This window comes from Psittacula echo (assembly GCF_963264785.1).
Source record: "Psittacula echo genome assembly, chromosome: Z".
NCBI lineage: Eukaryota > Metazoa > Chordata > Aves > Psittaciformes > Psittacidae > Psittacula > Psittacula echo.
This window is the reverse complement of record NC_137742.1, coordinates 57,877,482-57,901,333: the sequence shown is the minus strand read 5'-3', so window position 1 is coordinate 57,901,333 and position 23,852 is coordinate 57,877,482. Positions and strand designations below refer to the sequence as shown.

The window sequence follows — 23,852 nt, the reverse complement described above, 5'->3', positions numbered from 1 at the left end:
TTGTGGGGTTATAGGTCTGTTAGTCCTTATGTTTGCACAGTGTAACACAGCAAAACTCAGAAGAAACTAGTGTTTAGAAAGCCGCAAACTGCACACTTTGAATGGTAATGTTCCTTTACGCAAGCATCCCAGCTCATCATGCTGTCAGCTTGCTTTCTGTTTTGCAACAGAAAGGTGACCTCCTTTCTATTATCGAATCACAATAAATTGTAAAGAGAACACTGAGACCCAAGGAATCAAAGTCCCTATTTATGGTTCCCCCATAGCTCAAGTTGAAGAAACAAGTGCTTATTGATAGCATTGCATTGTTTGTCTGCTCCAAGAAAGTCTAGAGAAAATTCTGTTTGTTCCTGCTGGGCCCTAGAGAATTCCCTCAAATCCCTCCCTGCTTCTTCCAACTTGGTGAGGTACTTAACATCCAAAGGACCTACCCTCAGCATGCCAGTCTCATACAAACTGCAGCTGCAAACAGCTGAGTAAAATACACAGGTAAAGGTCATTCACATGATAAAATCAAGGGCCAGTAGGGAGGAAATAATACCTACAGAACAGCAACAAAAAAGTACCTTTAAAACCTGACACCAGAAACAAACCTCACCTGAATAAGGTGCTAAGTCCTGAGGACACTGTGTGGTTAAAGACACAATTACACTGGCACAGCCTCCCTGGAAGATTGAAAGGGAAAATAAAGGTGAGATGAAACAGTATTAGCCCCTGGCTATTTCTGTTGATACTTTCTGCAGTGTTATATGCATTCTTGTGACATGATCTAGGCCCACAAAGCCTCTGCCCTGATAAGCTGGGAGCCAACAGTGGAAGCAGAAAAAGGGTTTGCAAACAAATGAATTACAAGAATTGAATTAAGAAGTAAAAAGGTTACCAGGACCTACACTCAGGATAGATGGTCCTGGAATATATACAGGGACCAAGGACAACCTTCTGCACTCAAGTGTTACAGAGCACAACAGCTATTTAGCCCAGGGGAGGTTAAGGCAGCATATACTCAGAAAATTGCAAGTCTGGTAGTAATGTAGGTGGCTGAGACTCAGATGTAAAAAGACTCCAGCACAATCCCAAGCTGTTGCTTTAAGAGAGACAGTCAAAAGAAGCATATTTACATTGATACTGCTTGTGTTTCCTTCTCTATTTCCAAATGGAGTACTAAAATCACAGACATACCTTTGTGCCAAGGCCGACTCCGCTTTTGATCAGTTCACACAGCCGAGGAACCAGCTCACCCAGGACAGACACATCCAAATACTGCAAGCTCTAGAGAAAGGCAAGGGACCAGGCAGTGGAGAAAAGGGTGGTGGAAGTGGGGAGAAAAAAGAAAGGTAATAAAGGCAGACCGAAGCTGGTCTACTTCCAGCTGAGGCCTGCCTTTAGCTGAAGGTCTTTAGCTGAATCGTCAGAGTTTGCTGTACAGTGGGAAAAACGCACCACAAATTGTCTTTCACCACATAGATTCTCTTGTGCCACTTCCATGCTGAGATGACCTAAAATTACTATTTGCTAGAACTGATGCTTCCCTGCACTCCAACTGTTTACAAAGCTGAAAGTAACACACTAGCAAGACTCCTTTTGGGGAAGGAAAGAGATGCAAAGGTGTGCACATCTCAGGACAAACCCAATATTTCCACAACTGTCTGAAACCCTGAAGAAATAACATATCCAAACTAGAGGACAAAACGAATCTAGTTAGGACAATTTTTAAACAGGCTAAGACAAGTGGTATAAATGACAAAGGTACAAGAGGAGTGTTACTGGTACCACATACTGGTATCATTTCTAACTCCCATGCCTAAAATGACACTGGGCAAAACAGAAAGCTTCATATTGCCAGCACTCTCTGTAGCACACTGTCTGCAGAGGGGAGATCCATCCTCTAGCAAATGCAAGGATCGCATAATAACTGGAAGTAACCCTCTCAGAGCTTCAGACATCCCATCAGCTGAACTTTCCCCTCCTGCACCAGTATCGTGAAAGGATGTACCAGCCAGCCCCAGAATATAGAGCAATAAAGAGAAGGTTAGTCATAAACCAGGATATCTTCACACTACTCCAGGAAAGCCATACTATCATTCCACTTTCTTAAAGAGATCCCAAGCATTGATCAGGGTTGCACAACTGCCGCAGGGCTGGCAGGGGAGAGCCATGGTCTGGCGGAGGGACAGTGGCAGCCACTGTAGCCTGTGGGATGCAGTGAGTACACTTTTACACAGATACTTTCATTCCCAGCCGCTTTACACACTATTTATAGAGCACCCCACCTGACACCAAACTCAGCTTCACATGCTGTTATGTACAGGACTTGCTGCTGTTACTTTTCCATAAGCACAGGAAACAAAGAATAGCTCTGGTGACTATGTTTCTCTTAATAGTGCTTGCACCCCCTGCCTGCTTGCATGCCCCTGGCTGTGAGCAGTGCCTCGGCAGAAAAGAGAGGCCTTTTCTTTGGGAAGCGACAGGCTCTTACAGAGGCCAAGGAGCTCTGCCAAGACAAACACCATAGCACGTTGTCTGAGCATCAGCAACTCCTCCCCCAGCAGCTGGAAACCCTGGTGTCAAACACCAGCTACTGACAGTGCTTTCAGTGATATCAGCATTTCTTCTAAGTATCTCCCCCCCATCAAAACATTGTCAAGGCCCAGGTAGGGATTATCTTAAGACACCATGAGGCAAGGGCTAGACAGCAATATATGCCTTAAGAATAACAACTATTATCAGTTGGAGGCCCAGGTGAGAAGCTGACTGTGGAACTGAAGGCCAGAGAAGAAGAGAAATAGCAGCCAGCATAATCTAGAACCAACTGAGCCCCTTCCAGATTAAAACACTTGAAAGATGTCCCTTTTGTCAAGGCAGGCAGGTCTACGGGTGCAGAAACAACCCATCTGACTCCAAATGGAGCCAAGATTATTCACAACTGATCTGAGGAACAAGTTGTGGCATTGGGATGAAATAAGTCAGCATATAAAAAAGAAGGTGGACAGCCATTCACATGTAAGACGTGGCAACAAAATGGACCCTGAAGAGGTATTCTGCAAAGCTTCCCTTTGATTCATATTCTTCTCCTACACATACCTTACAGTGGAACCCTTCTCAATCAAGTACTTACCATGTTAATGGTTTCCATCATGGGAGATGACTTGACAGCATTAAGTCTGGCACTATCCATTGCAGTCTGGAGGAAAAAAAAAAAGTGGGGAGGGGTGGGAAAAGCCAAAATCAAGTGTAAATTCAACATGAAAACAGTGGAAAGGGCAACATCAGCTATAACTTGCTACCTCATAAACTCAAACCAAAATCCATTTCAGATGCATACAGACAGAAAGACATTATGTTTACAGACTATGAATGCCTCCCTTTCAGAGGCAGAAGGATGTTCTAGCTAGAGTACATGAGAATGAAATTAGCTAAATCTGCTTCTGAACACTGGGTTTCACTCACTTTCCCATTAGACTGCTATTGATTAATACATTTCTTTGAGAGAGATTAAAGGACACAGTGCTGACAACATCCACCTCCAGCCCACAGTGCTATGGCACATCTAATTTACCAGAACTCCCGCAGTTAATCTCTTGGGAAAAACAGAGAAGTTTGACAGTATAGGTGCATTCCACATAATTATTACAGACTGTATCTTTCCCTGTTTCACAGTTGTACATGGAGCTGAAGTGACATCTAACAACAGCTCTTACTAAGATTGCTCTTCAGTTTCTGAAACGTGGTGGTTTAGTGAATAAAAAAAAAATCACAACCCTTAGAAAAAAAAAAAAGGAAATAAAGGAAAACAAAAACCTAAACCCCACATTTGTCCAGTCCTATTCCAATGACCAAACTTTATTAGTAACTTACTAGCTGTTTCAGTTTTTACCTTTGAACACCCTCAACCAAATCTGCTATTTTTCTGTTTATCAAATGAAGCTTAAATCTTTGTCATCTCTGTTCTATTGATACTTTCCTATAGCAATTGCACTTACTTTCTCCTGCTCTGTTGCACAAAGACTCAAATAATTGAGGACTTGAGGCTCCAGCACACTCAAGGACTCCAGCAGAGCTGGAATAAGTTTTGGTGCATGAGGTTTCAGCATAGACCCAGCACTTTTACTGATCTTCACAAGAGTGTTAATGCTGGAAAAAGATCAAAGGGAAGGTCAACATAGAAACACACAGACTTAGCTGAGAAACCTCTCTGATCTACTTTAATCCAGTACCAACAAAAAGACCAATACAAATCTCAGATACACCAATATAAATCTGCCTGCAAACAAAAATCTGTGTATTTTTCCACTTAAGCAATATAATATCCTAGCCCTGAGCTTCCAACTGATGCTACACTTTGCAGAGAGATTGCTTACTTTGGTCAGGGTATCATAAAAGGAATGGGAAAAGAGGCAGTACCACAGACAGATGTAAGAAGAATTAACACATCTTCACATTTTAAAGAAGCTCTGGGGAAAGTCACCCCAGAGATATCCACTATCTCTGCCCAAGAAAAACAAATTACAATGATCTGTTCAACTACCATGTGTCAGTTTCAGACTCACCACATCTCTCAGGCTGCATTTTGACAAACGGTTTTTGTATCTTCAAAAGGGATTAAAAAATTCAAGAAGTATTTACTATAATGTGTTAGGAGCTTTCTAACCTTCCTGGATCATCACGTTCAATAAAAGAAAATTACTTTTGCAAAGACCAGCCACACATCAGGTCTGAATTTTCCAGCCTTTCTGTCTTTCACACAAATGAAGGACTAAACAAGGTTACAAAGTGACAAGCATATGAAATGTCTACACATCAAGGGACACTGAACCCTTACAAGACACAAAATGTATTTGAACAGCATGACAAAGTGCAGTTACCTCTGGGATTTGAGCTATCATTACTCACAATCAGTTCTGAAATAAGATCTGACTGTTTCAAGAGCTACCATGGGACTTTTTGTCTACAAGCAGAAGACATATACTAGTCCTTAAAGGCAGTCTCAAGCACAGCAAACTGCTTGCAGATCAGTTTGCCAGTTGTAAAGGGAGAAAAGAACTTCCTGCTGGGAACTGAATCTGGGCATTTGCAGAGATGCCAGATACTCTCAAAAGACGGGTAGAGCTCTTGGGACTGCTGTTTGAACTCAGTGAGAAAAGTACCCAGTAGGAAAGCAGTCCTGAGGAGAAACTTGTCACTTCAAACACACAGAACATTCTGCAACTGGAGTGAATAAGCTGGGTCTCTCTGGGACAACTGTGAGGGTGGTGAGACACGGGCACAAGTTGTCCAGAAATGCTGTGGCTGTTCACAGCCAGGATGGATGGGGCTTGGAGTAACCTGGTCTAGTGGAAGGTGTTCCTGCCTATGGCAGGGGGTTGGAACTAGATAATATATGAAGTCCCTTTGAACCCACACCATTTTATGATTCCAATATTCCATGAAATCATGATACAACCCCCAGGGAACTTACATGATGCAAAACTAACCTGAGAGATCGGACTTCAGCAACTGTGCTTACTATTCCTTTGTCTAGGAGGCAAGGGAGTAATACAGCTATTGTCTTCTGACCCGCTGTTCCTTTAGACGGCTCACACATTTTCACGCAGACCTGGGGACAGGTGAGAATCCACATTGGAAGCATGTACAAACCTCCTGCTCAGATTTCATTAAAGCACCTTTTCCTTCAAACAGAGGAAGTCAATGGCAACTACAGCAACTGCTCAAAGCCAAACACAGGCTCTGTTTACACATTCATTCTCCTCTCCAGGAGGTACTTAAGCCAAGTCACATCCATAAAAGGAGTTTCAGCTACAGTCAGCTTCCAGAAAAGCCGAATTCAGAACCTAGCAGGCCTTGATGTGTATCCAGATGATGAGGCGGACCAAATGATCTCTCAGTTAAGGGGACAGCCTCTCAGCCACATGGATTGAAACATTCCACTAGGCAGAAAAGCAAGGCCCAGGTCAGAAGAGCTTCTGCAATTGCAACATTTTGGTACAAGATCACAACTTGTGCCATTGAAATGTCACACTGCATGAACCATGAAGGCTGTGATTTCACACACAGCTTTTAAGATCTGTTTCCATTTCCACTAATCTGACTTCGTGAAAGGAATACCAAACAAAATACTAAGTGATACATACACTACACCCAAAAATATCTGTCACTAACAGCACCAGACTGTGAAGTCCAGAGCGGATTACTCTGTTTCACACCAGTAAGTTTCCACTGGGCTTGGTCAACTACATCAGTTGGACTTGAAGTTGTATGAAATTTCCTTGGATACCATCCCCAGTGGGAAAAAAAAAGGACAGAGGGAAAAACACAGTTCATTATATCCCTCCTTTGGTTGTTTAAGACTTAACATTGCATTATCCTCAAGCAGCATCAAAAAAAGTACAGAGAAGGGTATGGTCAGGCTTATTATGACTGCTTCCTAGGGGGCTGTACCATTTATCATAACTACACTTCATACTGGAGGTCTTTTCAAAACAACAGCCTATGGTCACTCCTGTAAATATGATAGTGAATCATTACCTAACATCAAAACCATACACATCTCCATGTGCAAATGATGAAGAGTTTTACCTTGCTTAAAGTTTTTAGGGCGAGATCTGCTGCCTTTCGCACAGTTTCCTAAAAAACAGGTCAAGAATCCATTGTTGCTATTTTGAAAACTTCTCCACAACAACTCATATTAATTCGTATCACTCATACTGACAAGGCTATACCCATGGCTAACACATAACATAGTATTTTCCACAAAAATTTTGACTCTGGTCCATTTGAGTATCTGGTATACTCAGTGACAAATACATTAACACAGCTCAAACCTGGAAGGAGCTGAGTTCTCGGACTTCATATATGCAAGTCATTTAAGCACACATGCAGCACAAATAAATGTTTCTATACTCAGGAGTTAAGTAAACATTTGGAAATTCTTTCATACCCAGAAAAAATGCTGAGCCATCAAGAATAAACACAGCAGGAATGAAAACCAACACTTAAAATACACGAAGAATTTCCAAGGTGGCATGGAAATTTTAACTGCCAAATTACTTGTCTGCCTAATGCCCAAAACTCCCATTGGCTTCAACTTGACTTCTCAGAGAATCTCTCTTAAAACATCTTAGAGCTTGATCACTGTACTTTCTTTTGAAGATTCCTTCTCAATTACCAGTTCCATTACCTTAATGTCATCTTGCACTCTGAATAGTATTTCCCAGATCTCTGGAAGCTTGTCTATAATGTCATCTAAAGATCTTCCTCTTAGTAAGTCATTCAGCGCCAGACAGCTGCAAACAGGAGATTTTATGTCCTTCATATGGTGTACTTATTTGCTATACGTGTATACACAGATATGTTCATATGTATAAGCAAACCGTTAAAAAAATTTAAGAACTGTTTCACATTCCTTATTTTCCCCAAGCCTAAATGTACACCATCATAATAATGCCTCCTTTAGTAGACAAAAAAAAGGTTCAGCCAGTCAGGTGAAATCTGACATGAGTGACAGCAAGTGAGAAAGGCTGCTGTGGTGGAAACTGCTGTCACAAACATTCCAATTACAAAATTGTTCCAGGTGCTTTTCTGTGAGTACAGGACAAAACCAAACCAAAATGGTCTAAAATCTAGGATTGAAATTAAAATGGAAGTTTTCAACACAATATAACTACAAACCATTATAAATAAAAAACCAATTTAATAAAAATGGGATATAGACTGACATCCTGTTGCCAAGTATGTATACAGCCAGATTGCCAAGGTTTTCTAATATTAAGCAATATTTCAGGTTCAAGGACGGGCAAGAACTTTGTGACCAGAGAACTCCTCCTTCAGCAAATGCTGTTTAATATCAAGCTCAGGCCACATGCAATAAAAAATTTCAGGCTCAATGAAGCAAATAGCTTCAAGATTTTATTACACTTCAAGTGCAGACTACAAGACCAGGCTCTATCTTGATGAAAGAATGTGTCCTCTTTCCCCCCTCAACTTCTTCAGGTTAACAAATTTATGGTGAAGAAAAGAACAGAGTTCAAAGAAAAATATGTTACTTTTTCTAGCAATACCTGGACTCCCTGATCCTCCACAGACTGCTGGTTAGGTTACAGATCAAATCCTCAAGAATTTCCTTCATGTACTTATCAACCTATTATTAAAAAAAAAGGCAAAATAATGAAACAAGCATGGACGATGTATCCTTGTCCTGTACTGTGAAGAAGAAAAAAGCTTCTTTTGAACAGTACAACCTGCTTGTAGCCACAGCAGATGAACTAATAATTCCCAGACCTGACCCCCTGCAAACTTACTCTGACTTTGCTTTAGACATGCCCCTTCCTGCACTGCTTGAGGGATTAATGTGACAGACATGATAAGAAAAGAGGAAGTTCCTCAGTCCTTTATCAACTGAACTGTTTAGATGCAGCAGCAAGCACAGATTTACAGCAACGGCACCTCATAAAAATCATTTATTCCTGAAACTTGTCTCAGAGAAGCTGCTTCCCATGGGCTTTCTCCCACTTAAAAACTGAGGAATCATATTTAGATGCTCTTGCTCTAGGAAGGGCATCTTAGGCCATAGGAATTCCTGAAAAGCTTCTCATAAGCAACATGAAAACAATATCCAAGTGTGGAAAGACTACCCTTCAAGTAAATAATAAATTTTATCACATGCTGCACAAACAAGGTCTGCGATTATCCTTTCATATATAGGAGCATCCTCCTCTGTGCACCCTCCAGCTTATCCACAGATTTAAGCACCTCTTTCTCTTCAGGACAATACCTCACCCTTTCCCGCATAGCCCCTCCTTTCACAAGACACAACTGTTCCATGAGGATCCCAGAGACGTTGCTGGCTAGCAGCAAACCCACCATTCTGCACTTTGCTGCTCACTTACCATCGTCTTGTCGGTGACCAAGGCATTCCAAATGCTGGTCATTGCCTGTCGAATCCCCAGGTTGGGGTCAAACTGGTAACGGTATAGCCGGGGAAGAAGCTGGGGCAAAAATGGAGCCAGCTGCTCTCCAGCCTTGGCAGCTATCACATTAAAACCAAAAGCTGCTCCCTGAAATGACAAGAGAGTATTTGCTGAAACAATGTTCACTCATTCAGTCATTGCTTCTGAGCACACCATCACCAGAGGCAAATTGACACAGTTCAGATTTAGACCAAATCAAAATGACTAAGATGTTAACAGAATCAGACCCTCATCAGTGCTACAGTACCACACTGATCTTTAACATACGATCACACTCAGCAGTCAACATACTTGTTCTACTAAAGTTCCTTCTCTCCAACCTTCGGTTAAAGATACTGGCTGACTTTGTTTGTAAAAAGTGGTGGTGGAGAATAAAAATTATGAAGATTTGAATATGTTTTTCCAAAAGAGATTCTTTCTGGGAAAGACTGGTGAGTGTGGGCCACTGCTTCCCTACAACTCTGCTGCACTTACGATTAGATTAACTTAGCAACTGAGAAACTAAAAATAAAACAACCCCACTTTATCTCTACAACCTGAAAATTCCGGGGATTATAATTTTGCCTCCATCTACAATGAAACTCAAATATTCTTCCACCCTCCTTTCTTTCTTCATCACTCTCAATTTCACTCTCAAATCTAACACAGTGGAACTGATGCAGGATAGCTCAAAACTAAATTGCTCAATACAGGCCAGTGCAGTGAGTGCCTAATGATTCGTGTTTCCTGCTTTGCAGTGTCAAAGGCTGCCACTCAAAACCCACTCTAAGGATTTCACAGGAGAGGATGTGCTGTCTGGGTTAATCTAAAAAAGGAAGAATAATAAAGACACACCCTCAGTTAGAACCACTGCTGTGAGCAGCAAGGGGTTGCAGAAAGTATAAAGAAAAGGGAGGCATCATCTGCAAGGTCCTGAACAGCTTGCTCTGACTCACTCTTGTATGGAGGTTTGAAGCACAGACTTCCAGATGCCACTTCAACTTAGATGATTCTGCAAACTCAAATTTCAAAGCTCAGCCTACTCAGCCACTGAGTCGAATTTCTTGACTCATCCTAGCTGGTGAAATTCCATGAGGATCAGGGGTCTAATTGTGCTCCTGCGCATCTCACGTGCCAGTGCAAAGAGAGGCAAGCCTTGAGAGACGTATCGACTTGTCAAACTCTGGATGAAAGTTAATGCTGGGGCGTTCTTCTTTTTGCACCAAGTGGTGTTTTCAGAGACTCAAAATGTCAGACAGCAAGCATGAAAGAGCACAAAAGGTGCAATACAGTAGATGTAGCTACCAGTCTTCTGCGTGAAAGCACACAAAAGGTGCTCTGCCTGCTTCCTGGAGGAAAGTTTTTCCATGCTCATGTAAAGCTAATGAAATAACCCTCAAGTTAAAGCTCTGAAAAGTGTACTTAAATCTTCAAGTTTATGATGATACTTTTCTAAGCAGGATATGGATCCAGGAGTATTCTGGCTTTGCTAAAGGTCCCTATAGCTCTAAAATATCAAACTTGACTTAAAAAAGAATGCTTTGACAACAATGATTAAACTTGTGTATTGTCAGTTGTTTTTTTGGCAACTTGCTCCTGAATATTTTTTGCTCTTCCTTTTTACATAAAAAAGTCACTCTGGCATCTGCAAATTCATCCAGCTTCGAAAATGTTCTCTCACTGTTTGAACACATCAAGATCTGGCTCCCAAGTGCACTCAAAAGTAAAAAGGAAGGATCACAGTTGATTTAGAAAGGAATACAGAATGATATGAACCCTGCAATACCAATGTTTTGTTTTAAGAATTTCAAGTAATCCTAAATTTGTTCTTCAGGCAGGTAAATTTGCACTGGACCTGACACCAAAGCATCAACAAATGTCTTCCCTGTGCAATTATCCATATATCATAGAACCAGAGCTAGAGAAAGGCAGTTATTGTTTCTGGAGTTCATAGTGGGAATATAAATGGTATGAAAGCAGCAAATTACCTTTCGAGAATTCCACATGGCGTGATGGTTGGCCAGATTCATGAATTTGTACACCAAGTCTGGTTGATTGAGATCACTAGCCAGTGAACAAAGCTCCTTGTAGGTAGAAAGGCCTTGACTTTGGAAAGCAGAAGGGAAATCGGTGTCACTATTTTTAGCTACACAAATGCCATAATAGGTAAAGCTATAGTCAACTCACAGCCTAAAGTCGAGAGAAGTGAATACCCTACCGGTACTACCAGAAAACAGTTATGGTAACTCAGAGAACAAGGAGGAACAAAAAGCTCAGGGAGTAGATTTGTAAGCAAGGGAATATTGTTTCAGCACCAATTATGTGCCTGCCATTGAGACCATCAGTAAACTTACCCATCTGGGGTTTTGCTCAGGCCACCCTGAAACACCACAGTTTCTCCAGTCATCTCATGTTTGGCTCTGGTAGAAAAAAGGTCCAGTATTAGCTTTACCAAAAATCTACCCTTTACTGGACTGCATGCTACAGGTCAAGTTTGTTTTCCTTCATTACTTCAGTAACTTCCCATTCTTCCAGTTCCAATCCCACAGAAAACATACACATGTGCAAAGCTACACAAATTATAAGGAACCTCATTAACCTGCGTCGTGTGTAACATTAAACAGATGCTGCAGAAAGTGAGAGCTTTGCTGAGCAGTTAGGAGGTAAAAAGTCAAAACACTGAATGATCTCTTTTTTTTTTCTGCCCAGCAAATCTCTACTTTAAAAAGAAAAAAAAAAAAAGAAAAGAAAAAAAATAATTCCAATTTCCATCCATCTTAACTCTTTCCATTTACCACCCCTGGATCCCAACACTCCCAACCTAGGTTATGTCACTTACAGTGGCCACATCCACACCAGGTTAGAGGGAGTGGGCTGTTCAGCTAGCATTTTCAGCACTGACCAACAGAATTACTTCCAGGACTCCTGGAAGACCAGCATTTTTCACACTAAAACTAACAGGTGACCATTCACACTTCCCCAGCAAAAGGTACATTTCAGACACAAGCAAGCTCCCAGTTCTTCAACATTCACATCATGCATTGTCCTTTGCAATTACACAATTTCCTTTTGGAATTCCAATGAAACCTCAACTGATTTGAATCAGGACTGAATGATTTTGAAGCTTTGTTGAGTGGAACAAAACCAGAACAACTTCAGCGACAACTCTAAGATGAATTAAGAAATGTCTGAGTTTGACCCACTAGGAATACATGGATATTGACATGCCCTTCGCCTCAAAACATCTCTTTCCACACGAGAGGCACGTTTTTGTTCCCATCAAACATACTGCTCAGAATATTCTCACTTTATTCTGAGCTCACTCTACCTTTTCCCTGTCATAAGGGTATCGACAAGTGTGGTGACTAGCTCTTGCTGATCCTCTTCACTTCCTAGTTCATATATCAGCCCAAGACCTTTTGAAGCAACATCTTGACTAAGCTCTGCAAGAGATTTTACAAGGTAAAATTAATGTTAAGCATGTAATTAAGTAACACACAAATTTCAAAAACAAGATTCAACCAAAATCATGATCTAGCAAAAACAGCTTTCTGCTGCAGTTCACAGGTTTCCATTTACAGCAGATCTAGTCTTGCAAGACACAAGCTTTGCATTCTGAAGCAACGATTTGTTCTGAACTAAGTAACATCTTCACGTTAATATTGTCACTGCAGGTTTTGAAAGAGCAGAGAGAATTCCAAGAGCTCTAAGTATTCTGACATACTGCTGGCCCCTGAAGTTCAGCAAAGTTAGTGGTAATACTCTTTCCAACTTCAGTGAGCTTTGGATAGGCTGCCAGCTACCTCCCTTTCCACTAGCAGCCACGGGAAGACCTACAAAACAAAATCTGCTAGCTTAAAGAGGACTTTGAGTTCCTGTCATGCAGAACTCTGCAATGCACATCCTACTGTCCAAAGCAGACTAGAAGAATCAATGAACATTTTCTGCTATTACAGTTTGAAGGGGTAAAAGCAGAAAAAGGTGTATTTGGTTAGCAAAGCACAGAAAAAGCTGCTTCTTATCTCTACATGCAATGACTAGAAATCATTCCTATTGCATAAGAAATGGGATGTTTCTTCAGTCATCTTTTAATGCTGACTGACAGAGGGCGTGTAGGTGACTTTCTGGCAGTTCAAAGATTCCCTCCATCCTGTTAAACGCCCCCGAAAAGACACAACCCTTAACATGTGATAGCACTTACCATCACTATCTGACAGAATTGAAACAAATGCACTTTGAATATCCTTGAGATGCGACTGTAAGATGAGAAAAGAGGACATTATTATTTTTATCTCAGGTTTTGGATCCTTCGTCTGGTCTCAAGGTCCTAACATAAACAGAGACTACTGTATCAGTGAAGTTGCCTATTTGAGCAACACCTACAAGAACTACTCTCCTTTCCAGACAGGTAAGCAGCAGCCTGACTGACATTAACAGAAGGTAAGTTATTTTTCCAGCACCTTTTTACAACTACTATGCCATTAGTAAATATATTTTATTTTCCTTGCCTAATACATGTCAGTCATGCATCGTAAATCTGGCTTGCAGCAAGATGGGGCTATCCTGTGCGTGAGGACACTTTTCTTCATCCCCAAACTAGTGGATCTGGCCAACTCCCACAAGGTCCATTGTTTAGATGAGTATAATATGCAGCAAGGTTTTACATATAATAGCTTACAATTGCAGAGCACCTATTCTCTCAAAGCTCTTTACCTGAACAGCACAAGATGGCTACATGGTCCCACCACAGTCTGTAGTACCTCTATGCAGGGAGAGAACATTTTGGCTGGGAAAGCTTTATTAAGTCCTTGTATAGGATCTTTTACATTCTCTCATTATAGACAAGCACCCTAAACATTAGGTTCTCCAAGCACACCAAAAATACACAGTACATGAATCACACAACAACTGCTCCTTGGTACCAAAGTTGTGATAAACTCCGAAACAAATGAGTCCAGAAATTCTGCCCCTTCGTCCCCTCCTAGACCTCCTTTTAACATTTCCAAAAATAAATCCTAAGAACTGCACAGACCCCAAGCTCTCCTCCACAAGAGAAGATGTCCTGCTCCTTCACCTTACAAAAGCCGTTTACACTATGCTCACTCTGACCTGAGTGCCAGGTCAGAAATTTACAAAGGTGCCAAAAAGCCCCATTCATCTGCCAGTTAGTATGTTCTCCTAGTGACAAAAGATAAGCCATGTCTCAAAAAAATCTCAGTAAGGACTGCACCAGCACTAGGGAAAAAAAAGGCAATGGAAGTGAAGTGGAATGAAGGGAGAGAAAGGAAGCGAGAGGCAAAAACAGGGACAAGGAGCTAGCGTCAGGAAAGGCCATATTTCTTACCTTAATTGCTTTGTGTGTGCTCAGCTTCTTCACCATCGACAGAAGCCAGATGCAAGCTGCCTGCCTAATGTGTGGGTTGGGGCTAATTATGTGCTTGTTCAAAATAAGGTCTAGGACCCAGGGAACCACATCATTTCCTTTCAAATCTATATGAAAAGAAGAAAGGTGGAGGGAAGAAGGGGAGCTTTGAGAATCAGACGCACTCATCTTTACTTCCAACATAATGTGCAGCAGCAATGAAAATATCTAATTAGCCCACGAGTACCCAGATGACACCTTAATCTCTGCTTATTTAGGAAAAGCGTTCACTGGAGTCACTCAGAAAGTATTTCTACTGCAGAAACACTGAATAGAGTCCTCCTAACCCTTCATAAAAGCATTTCAGAGCCTGTGGCCCAAAAGAGGCTGTCAGTTCATGCTGCGTAAGACTTAGCGTTCTTTCCATTAGGACTCAAAACTTCTGGAGCAGTGGCAAGGTTCAGTTTCTACCCTGTTCTATACATGCTGAGCTTTGTGCACACTTAAAGAGATCTAAAACCACCCTCACAACATTAAAAAACCTGTGTGCAGGTCTGAGGCTGATATGTCACTTAATCATATAATTCCAAGTTGTTGGAAAGGCTTGCAATTTAATGTCATAACCCTATTTCCCAGTGCAGGGTTCAAAATGATATTCTGAAAGATTTATGTATGTTAAACCTGAAACTAACCCAACATGGCAAACCAAAATGAAATGACAGAAGAAATTCAGTGTCAAGTGGCATGAATTAGATTTGAAGAAGCTATTTAACAGCACATGTAAACAGCACATGAAATAAAGTCTTCTAACCTCTGAGCAAATGGGACTTGCAGAGGTGAAATGACCTGTATATAACCAGCATGAACAAACAAAATATCTCTTACTTCTCTGGTTATAAAATCAACCACCACAGAAATAAAGTTATGAAGCTCAGTGTTAGACCATAACTGTGAGATTCTATGTTCCTCAACCCATTCCCTGTGTTAGGAAAGCCTACCTGAAGGAGGGATATATTCTTCCTCTGTGACAGTCCATGCATCACGTGCAGCTACCGAGCTTGTCCCTACAGCAGCACTGGTAATAGCTTCACCAACGGTAAACTGCAGTTCTATTTGTTTGGCCTGAAAAACACAAGAGCCTTACTGACAGCCCTGAACACATACCAAAACTTTTGGCATGTACTCCACAGAACCACAGTCTCTCTCCCAATCCCAGTACACTTTCGGTGAACTGCTGAGACTATGTGGCAACTCACACCCATTGAGATTAATAAGGAAACTTATCCAACATCAGACTCTCCAAAAGGAATGGTAAGAGCTAGAACTTCCACACTTAGTGTATCTCCTACAGAGCATTTGCTAGTCTCTGCAGAAGTTCAACTTAGCAGAGCACAGCACAGAAAGAGTTAGAGAGACAAGATGAAAATACAACATAATTAGAACAAGACTGCCAGGCATCAACAAAAACTACTGCAGCTTTGCTACAGTGTGCAGTAGTAAAAGATTTTCCTGAAGTTCCATCCAGAAGTTGATCACTAATAAGAGATGCAAAAATTTGTTATTCACATTAAAATAATTTAGACAATACTTTGCTTTACTTCTCTACTTTCCTCTATTCTCTAAGCTCTCAGAAACAGAATGTGCTGAACTTCTGCCACTTTTTTTGTCATTATTTATTAATCTTGAGTCATAAGAACAGATCTCTGTACCTGCTTGGTGCCTACTAGATTCTTTTCCTTACTCTCTGGGAGCACAAAATGCACAGGCATTTTGAGAAGTAAGCCTTTAGCTTCCTTCAATCTAAGATACATTGTTTGGGTTTGGCTTGGTTTCTGGCTTGTTGTTTTGCTGGGGTTTTTTTCAAAATACATATTTTATAAAGGAAGATGTAAAGTCCCTAAGCAGTTACAGGAGATAAACATAGCACTTAGAAACATCACTTTATGTTTGTGTAAACAATGTTCTTACTATTCTTTATCCTTTGAGCACATAGCCAGCCTGTCTGATACTCAACAGCTGCTTCAACAATGCTGAACCCTATGTTAGTAGGAACAAGGAAGAAAGGTCAAAAAACCTGTAAATTAAGAACCCTGAAAAGCTCCTTGACTGTTTAATTTTGCTGTCTGGTATATTGTAACATGTATAGGAGCTCTGAAGTACCATGAAACCAGTACACTACACTGACGTATTTAGACTGACAACAGATATATGTTTTCCTATAAACAAAGCTCATAATGCAAGCAAGTTGTATCAGTTGATGCAGTTCAGATAAAAAAGAAGATATATTTATATTATCTATTTTTAAGGTACTTTTGAAGGCTAAAGTACAAACCTATGGCTTCATTAGTATAACTTCTTAAGATTTTGCATATACAGTTAGTTAGTTCTCCTAAAGTGGAATACATATTCGTCCCAGAGACCTTGACTGGCAAGTTTTTAAACCGTGACATAAAACATTTTACAAGCCCCAAACCTACCTCCGCTCTCTGTTTCAAGGCAGTTTTAAAGAACCCAGAGGGACTATTACAAAAAAGATAACTTCCCTTGTAAAATCTGTCTCTAGAGTATATAAAAACCATTTAAATGGAAATACTCACTACAGTATGAAGAAAAATACTTTGATAGTGCCTCACCTCCACAGAATCCATTAAACCTTGCAACAGTAGCTTCTGGTGGGGAAAATCTTCATCTCCCACTGGGAAGTAACCTAATGTCTGTATTGCTCGTTCCTTCATCTTAAAACACAAACAAAAACCAAACTCAATCACAAAACCTTCCTGTAAGTCCAGAAGATATACTTTCAACCCACTTTCTCAACCTTGCTCAAATTTTACTTAAGGTACCAGAAGTTAGTCACGCAAAACACTTATTAGATCAATCAGTGCACCTTTTTTCCAGAACACAGATCAAAACAAACATCCTGTTAACCTTTGAGATTACTTCCAGGTAAAAGATCTATTTTTTTTCAATAAAAATTATGACTATTTGTAGTTTTTATCCAGTAAGCTCCTACTTATGACTATAGAAAGCACATCCGACCAAGAGTGACACAAAACTAGAAAATCCTTAGCCTAATTCTGACTCACTAAAACCAGTGATAAGCCTTATTCTTTTTTAAAAGAGAGGCTGAGTTTGGCAGGTAATACACAAACCTGGGGACAGAGCATTTCAGAAATGAACAGGAATCATAACAACACTACAAAATCTTGCCTTATTTGTTTCCTTGCTGGAAGGGATTCGGGACAATAAGCTTTCCACAAGTTGAAGCTTTGTGAATCCTGGTCCTTCACTGGGGATTGGCAAGGGGCCATTCCTTCCAATCTCCCCAAGAGCTGTACAAGCAGCCACAAGAAGAAAGGGAGAGGTGCTGTCCAGAAAAGCACCTACAGGAGAAAGCAAAACAGGATGGCTTGTTTTTTATTATTTAGCAGTGGGCAGGCAGGCACTTATATTTTACACATGCAAGAAGCAAAGTATTTATCTCCTCTACAGCTGGTAAGAAGCATTATGCTGGAACAAAATCCAAGTAAAAGGAGACTGAGAGAAGTCTAGGCAGTGGCACCACCCCTAATTCTACTATGTTAGTCTGTGAGCTAAGAGTCCACCTAATTCTTTTTGAAAAGGGTTACATTCATATACCTAATACGATGACATTTTTATAGACTGTAAATTCTATCACAGAAAGTAAACCCAAGATTACAGAATCAATGGGCTGAGTATCTTAGAAAAGTCCTTAGTCTGGGGTGGTTCAAAAAACAACTGTTACATGCGGCAAAGTCTTAGGCAGGAAGTTACCTATTGTCTCTGTCGTTGACTTTATGAGCTGTTCTTGATCTGGCATGATGGCAGTGTTTGGCTGTTCTGTATTATGTAGCTCTCTTGTTCTGCATTTCCCTTTGGCCAAGTACCTTCCAATTGTAAATCCCAAAGCCAACAAGGATCCATGTTGGACCTCCGGGCTCTAGAGACAACACCAATAGTGCAGAAAATCTCATTTTCAAAGTAAGTAAGTAACACTTTGCACAAAACTCTGACTTAAAAACACATACAGAGAAGCCAGATGAGGAGGCACCCTGAAGAGTGAACTGAACTCTTCAGTCCTAACATGGAGTTCTAACACATAGTGCAAGGATAGAGAGCTTGATATTTCTAGTGCTCTCTGACGAATGGATCTTTTAAGATAAATTAATGAAACTTACAAGAGACTTAAGAGGACAGATTAAGAATTTATCACCAGCAATGACATTCTTCAAGCCCACCCTTTGGTGGCTAGACAAAAATAAATAGTAAAAATCCAACTCATGTGATTTATAAGTTCACCTTCGTAAGTCTGTACTAAGATAACACAATGCTATCTCTACTTAAAAATTGGACGTACTCAGATTAAGGGGATTAAATGTATTCTTTGGTAAACAATAGTAAAGGGGAATTACTCCAGATTTGTATTGCTAAGAATGAGAACATACTTGACCTATAAATACTGAAGGTAATGCCTTTATACAGTTCATTTGGCCACAGGCTGTGAAACCTGATTATTATAATTAATGTCACGAATAGTAATTTCTCCAATGCTGACGTGGTACTGAGACTATCTAATGATGGTGCTCATTCCAACAGGTGACTTCTAATGAAAGGATTCTGTGCAGAAACAAGGCTGAGTTAAATGCTACCTTAATTTAAAAAAAAAAAAAAAAGGAAAGAAAAAGAAGGAGGCAGGGGCTTAAACTCAGCTTAGTTAACGTATCTGGTTTTTATCACAACCCTGAAAAGTTGGATCAGTGCAACCGTGCTGCCAGACAGGATCCTCAATCTAGCTTGTCCACCAGGGACTGCTCCTTGTTGTGGTCTTGGAGCAGCAAAGCCTGCTGAAGATGGTATCTTCCCCCCTCTCCACTTCAGCTACCTATTTACAACTGCAGTGTTTACTGAACCACTACAGAGCACCACCACCCCCCTGGGTCTGTACTGATTCAACTGGGTTGGTGCATTTGCAGCAAAACAGAGCTCTCACTGACTCAAACTCAGAAATGCAGGGGAACACCCCGCTTTTTTTTGTTTCATGGTTCACATCCCTCCTTATTCTCAGCTATGTTCTGTGAAAGGTCAACCATGGCTTCACGGCCAGAAAGCAGCAGCAGGGGGAATGGGATCCATCTGTGCTAGCTTCATGATCACGGAAGCTGCACCCTATGTGAAACTGAGCAATGAGACTGCTCTGGCAGATAGAAAATAAATCCTGTTTGTTAATTACAACGTACAGTGATCAGCACTACTTGTCAGCATTTGAGTTTGTTACCTGTGATGTAAAATGGCGGCCCATTAAGTCATTAGGAGAGACTGATATAAGAACATTTTGGGGAAATCTAACCTAAAATACTAATATTTTCCCTCCCTTTCAGGATTCAAGACACACCAGCACAGAAATTTTTTCAATGTGATTTCAGGACTCCTCCAAGCTCATAGTAGCAAAATGCAGAAATAAGGTTAATGGGAGTCGGAAGGAGCTGCTGGAGGACAGTAGGCAGGCAAACCCATCACATAGTAATACACTGGTGGAGGATTGCTGAGCAGTCCACGTGGAGTGGGAGGGAAGAAGTCAGCCCCCAGCAGGTAAAGGTTGCTGGTGGGACAAGACCCTGAGCTGATGAGGAGCCAGGGAGCAGCTATGGCTCAGGAGGGGGGGGAGATATTAACCATACTTTTTAGTTCTTTGGTACCTGTAGTTGCTCACAAAAACTGGTAAACTGGTAGACAGTTTGACCCATTACTATTCAATGGGACGAGGAATATTTAAGCTGGCTAAGATTGATTAAATATGTGACAGTGCTGGCTTTGTTAAGGAACTGCCTCCAGGAAATCCTTCTGACCTTAACAACAGCTTCAGAGATTAGTTTATTTAAAGATCTGTTGCACTCACCTACAAAAAACCCCTTCTCACAGTCCGACTGGATGTCAGCTAGTTAATTTTACACTCAGATTAAGGCTAATACATCCCAGACATACTGTGAGATTTCCCATCAGTTACATGAGACAAAAAAACAAATAAGCAGACAAAGAAAGGTAGTTACATTGTTGTCTTTCGTCATCTTAATCAGCTGCTCTAAGGAGGCCCTAAGTTCATCTCCAGACATGGTAGACAGCACCACAGAATAGAACAGCGCTGCAAGCTCACGCATTTCTTCTTTGTTTGTGTTCATCAGACTCTGCAGGAGTTTTTAGAAGATAAAATATGGAAGCAGATTCTCATACAGTCTGTTCATACAGGCTTTGATATACAAGCACAACTGTCATGCAGCTACATAAATAGTACTTACCTCAGAAACCACTCTTAAAACCAGCAGCATTATAATTTAGTAAGAAACAAAGCACTCAATTCAGCAAAGCATTCATTGAATGCTCAGTGTTCAGGAGGAAGATCACCACTAGCCACAAGAGGGCTACCCACCCGCTCTGCATTAAACACACTACTGGAATGCTTGGATGAATTTGTATTCAGAAAAGCTTCCACATTTTGAATTCACACTGAGCTAAAAAGCCTCCCAAAGACACTATTTTTCATGAGCTACTGGAAGGCTTCCATTTCCTTTTTATTAATCAAGGGATTAAAACAACAACAAAAAAACCCCCAGAAAAACACAAACCTCAAGAAGTTAAATCAGTTAAATCGAATGGTGCCAAAAAAAAAAGTTGTCCAGGAAAGCACAGCTCTCAGTGCAAACTCTTCCACTTTATATTAGAGATCTTCTATTATCTGAATTGTTAAGAAGTTGAACTTGGAAAGCATCAGGTGATTTGTTAAGATATAATCTTACCTCTGCATTAATTTGATGTATAATGCAACAAACTCATGCGAAAAATTCATGCCCAAACCTTTGAATGGCTTCGGCCGCCACAAAGGCAGCAAAAATGATCCAAGCAAACAAGAAACGAGATCTGTCAGGCTCATGAAACAGAACTCTTAAGTTCAACTCAAAACATGTATCAGATAAACACAGCTGACTTCTAACAACCTCCTGGACCTGCTCCCCTGCTCTTTCCACTTGGCAAAGTGAAATCACATAAAGGATATTTCACAACAGTATTTCTGGAATGAGGTACTATCAGTTACCACCCCTAGAAGCTTTATGTTGCAAATAGACACCAGGACAAAGAAAAAGCAGGTTTTTCTCCAAAAAAAAAACAATACTGAAATGGAAAATGTTTAAGTCCTCTAAGGTTCATACCTGCACTTAAATGAGATGTGGTAAACTGTATACAGTGCAACGCAGCACAGATATCAGCAGGAGAAATTATTACAACACATTCTAATTTTTCTTTAATGCAACCAAGCATTATTTTCTGCCAGATTCCTAATGAAATTGAAGGCAACCTGTAAGAGCTTAGCAAATCCTGGATGCTTGAAGCAAACCAGAAAAAGCAGGAAGCTGCCTGAGAAGAGAATCTAGAGAAAGCAGAATTATCTTTGGCTTATTCTCAAACAGGTTCCAATTTATCTTTGTTTGTTTGTTTGTTTGAGGCTAATAAAAACATGAAAACAACTCTACAGAAAGGGCTCTAAAACAATTAGGGATCTAGCTGATCTTATTTTCTGAAAAGTCACCCACATCTTCCCACTGGAAGAATTGTGTTTTCATTTTTCTTCTGCTGTTTAATGGATCTTCTGATCAAGGGGAAAAACTGTCTGACTATACCAACGGGATCAATGACAGATTACCCTGAAGATATAGGTCAGTTAACAAAACTGGTAAACAAAAGAACCAAAACGTAGCTTCCTCATCCTGCTACATACAACATTTCATGAAGTGTTGACTCTAAGTAGAAATATCAGATTTTAAAATAAGTGCATACTTGGAAATAATACTCCATTCCACCATGGGAAAATGCCAGGTTTTGCTAATGCCAAACCCACTCCATCCCCAGAAATAAACCAAAATATGTAAATTTTCAATATACCTTTATCCAATCCATTTTGTCTACAAATCTGGTGGCTAGTTTTTCTGGATACACTGAAACAACTTCTAGAAGACAATACATGACTGGCAAACCTAAAGAGTAATTAAAGAATCAGGTTATTAAACAACTGCAGTATTTACAACAATCTAACAGTGATAAAAAGAGGTTAAGAAGTATCAGGCATTTGAAAGCATTCATTTGCAATTCATTAGAGATAACAAACAATACGGAATAATAGTGTATATTTTTTCTCAGAAATATTAGGGAAACAAATAGAAGCAAACATTCTGGTAGCAATTTGTTCTAAAGGCATCAAGTGCTTTAAGACTACACTTGTCACAGATACAGTATTATCAGAGTGAGGAAGACAGCATTCACTGGTTATAACTGTTATAAACAGCAGCCTTACAATTTTAAAGTAGTCTTTTTTTAAAGCATTTAAAGCTGCAATTCTGTGGTCCTGCTTTCTCCTACCTACACAGCAGCATAGAAGAGAACAAGTTTAAACTGAAGAGTATATAGTCAGTGTTGCAGCTCTGTCATTTCTGCAGCCAAACTCAAAGCACTGAACATGGCAACTCACTTCTAGCAAGAGAAGATTTTTCTTCAAGCTAATGCTGCACACAGATTCTTACCTCCAACATTAGTTAACAGCTGCTGAAGAAGGCCAATATACATATGCACAGGGTTGGTTTCTGCACTTTTTGAAGAGGAGGAGGAAGATAAAGATATGTGGTTGCCAGACATGAGATTTCTTATGTAACGTCCAATGGCTGGAGCTTGATCTTGCATATCTGCCAAGCTCTGTGAGGTTGGCACCACACCTGCGCTGTGAGCAAGACACATCCGCAGATACAGAACTATCTAAGTAGACAACAGAAAAACACAGAATATTGAGTGCAAGAGCACTGGGAAAAAACACAAAGAAGACAAAATAAAAGAGCAGGGAATATGCTACATTTAATGTAACCAAAACAAGAGAGTTTTTCCTTTAATCAAATCTAGACAGAAAAGTCAGCATGGACACAGGAACAAATATAAAGTGTAACAAATCTTAGGAAGAGTTTCTGCAATATGCCTGTGCAAGCAGACAACCCTATGGTGCCTGAATCACTCTCAGATGATTAAATCATACACAGATTTTTGGCTTATCATCATCAGCTGATGCAACCCCTTTGCAGGCGGTTCAGCCTGTTCCCTATACAATTTGAGCTGCATACGCAACCCAAAGCATGGCTAATACAGACCATGCATCACAGCTGAGATTGTGTGTACAGATCACTGAAGCCAGGGAATTTGGTGTGAAAGAACAGCCCCAAGGAGCACAATGGGACTTTTAAACCTGACTGCCTGTTTCTCCCTCTGACGAGCTATTACATTAGGTATGCTGCAGAAGGCAGTGGAACTGCACTCTTGGGAACTTTCCTCCCAACCCTCCATGAAAATCCTGTTCACACAGATAAGGCACGGAGAGTTAATCTCAACATCTGTTCAAAGAGGAAGTTTAGAACACAGGGTGACTTATGGTAACTGTTAGCTTCTTACACTGTCCTCTAAATAAATTATGGTATACATACGTAAGGAAGTAAATCCAG

General features: G+C 40.5%; 1 protein-coding gene across 12 annotated transcripts in view; it reads right to left on the bottom strand.

Annotated features, from left to right (window-relative positions):
• Nucleotides 1-23,852, bottom strand: part of ECPAS (Ecm29 proteasome adaptor and scaffold) — a 67,288-nt gene that overhangs the window by 8,073 nt on the left and 35,363 nt on the right. For all 12 annotated transcript variants that reach the window (XR_013958691.1, XR_013958692.1, XM_080636880.1 and 9 more), the window contains 21 exons: nucleotides 22,893-23,121; nucleotides 22,258-22,349; nucleotides 20,373-20,507; nucleotides 18,100-18,265; nucleotides 17,515-17,687; nucleotides 16,938-17,039; nucleotides 15,303-15,426; nucleotides 14,287-14,432; nucleotides 13,144-13,198; nucleotides 12,271-12,385; nucleotides 11,297-11,362; nucleotides 10,931-11,048; nucleotides 8,883-9,050; nucleotides 8,055-8,134; nucleotides 7,175-7,280; nucleotides 6,574-6,621; nucleotides 5,472-5,593; nucleotides 3,981-4,131; nucleotides 3,116-3,181; nucleotides 1,180-1,269; nucleotides 599-665 (listed from right to left, as the gene is read on the bottom strand). Coding sequence is in view for 10 of the 12 variants with exons in the window: in XM_080636880.1 (XP_080493006.1) it covers nucleotides 599-665; nucleotides 1,180-1,269; nucleotides 3,116-3,181; nucleotides 3,981-4,131; nucleotides 5,472-5,593; nucleotides 6,574-6,621; nucleotides 7,175-7,280; nucleotides 8,055-8,134; nucleotides 8,883-9,050; nucleotides 10,931-11,048; nucleotides 11,297-11,362; nucleotides 12,271-12,385; nucleotides 13,144-13,198; nucleotides 14,287-14,432; nucleotides 15,303-15,426; nucleotides 16,938-17,039; nucleotides 17,515-17,687; nucleotides 18,100-18,265; nucleotides 20,373-20,507; nucleotides 22,258-22,349; nucleotides 22,893-23,121 (2,419 nt within the window). In the remaining 2 variants the exon portion in view is untranslated. The remainder of the gene's footprint in view (nucleotides 1-598; nucleotides 666-1,179; nucleotides 1,270-3,115; nucleotides 3,182-3,980; nucleotides 4,132-5,471; nucleotides 5,594-6,573; nucleotides 6,622-7,174; nucleotides 7,281-8,054; nucleotides 8,135-8,882; nucleotides 9,051-10,930; nucleotides 11,049-11,296; nucleotides 11,363-12,270; nucleotides 12,386-13,143; nucleotides 13,199-14,286; nucleotides 14,433-15,302; nucleotides 15,427-16,937; nucleotides 17,040-17,514; nucleotides 17,688-18,099; nucleotides 18,266-20,372; nucleotides 20,508-22,257; nucleotides 22,350-22,892; nucleotides 23,122-23,852) is intronic.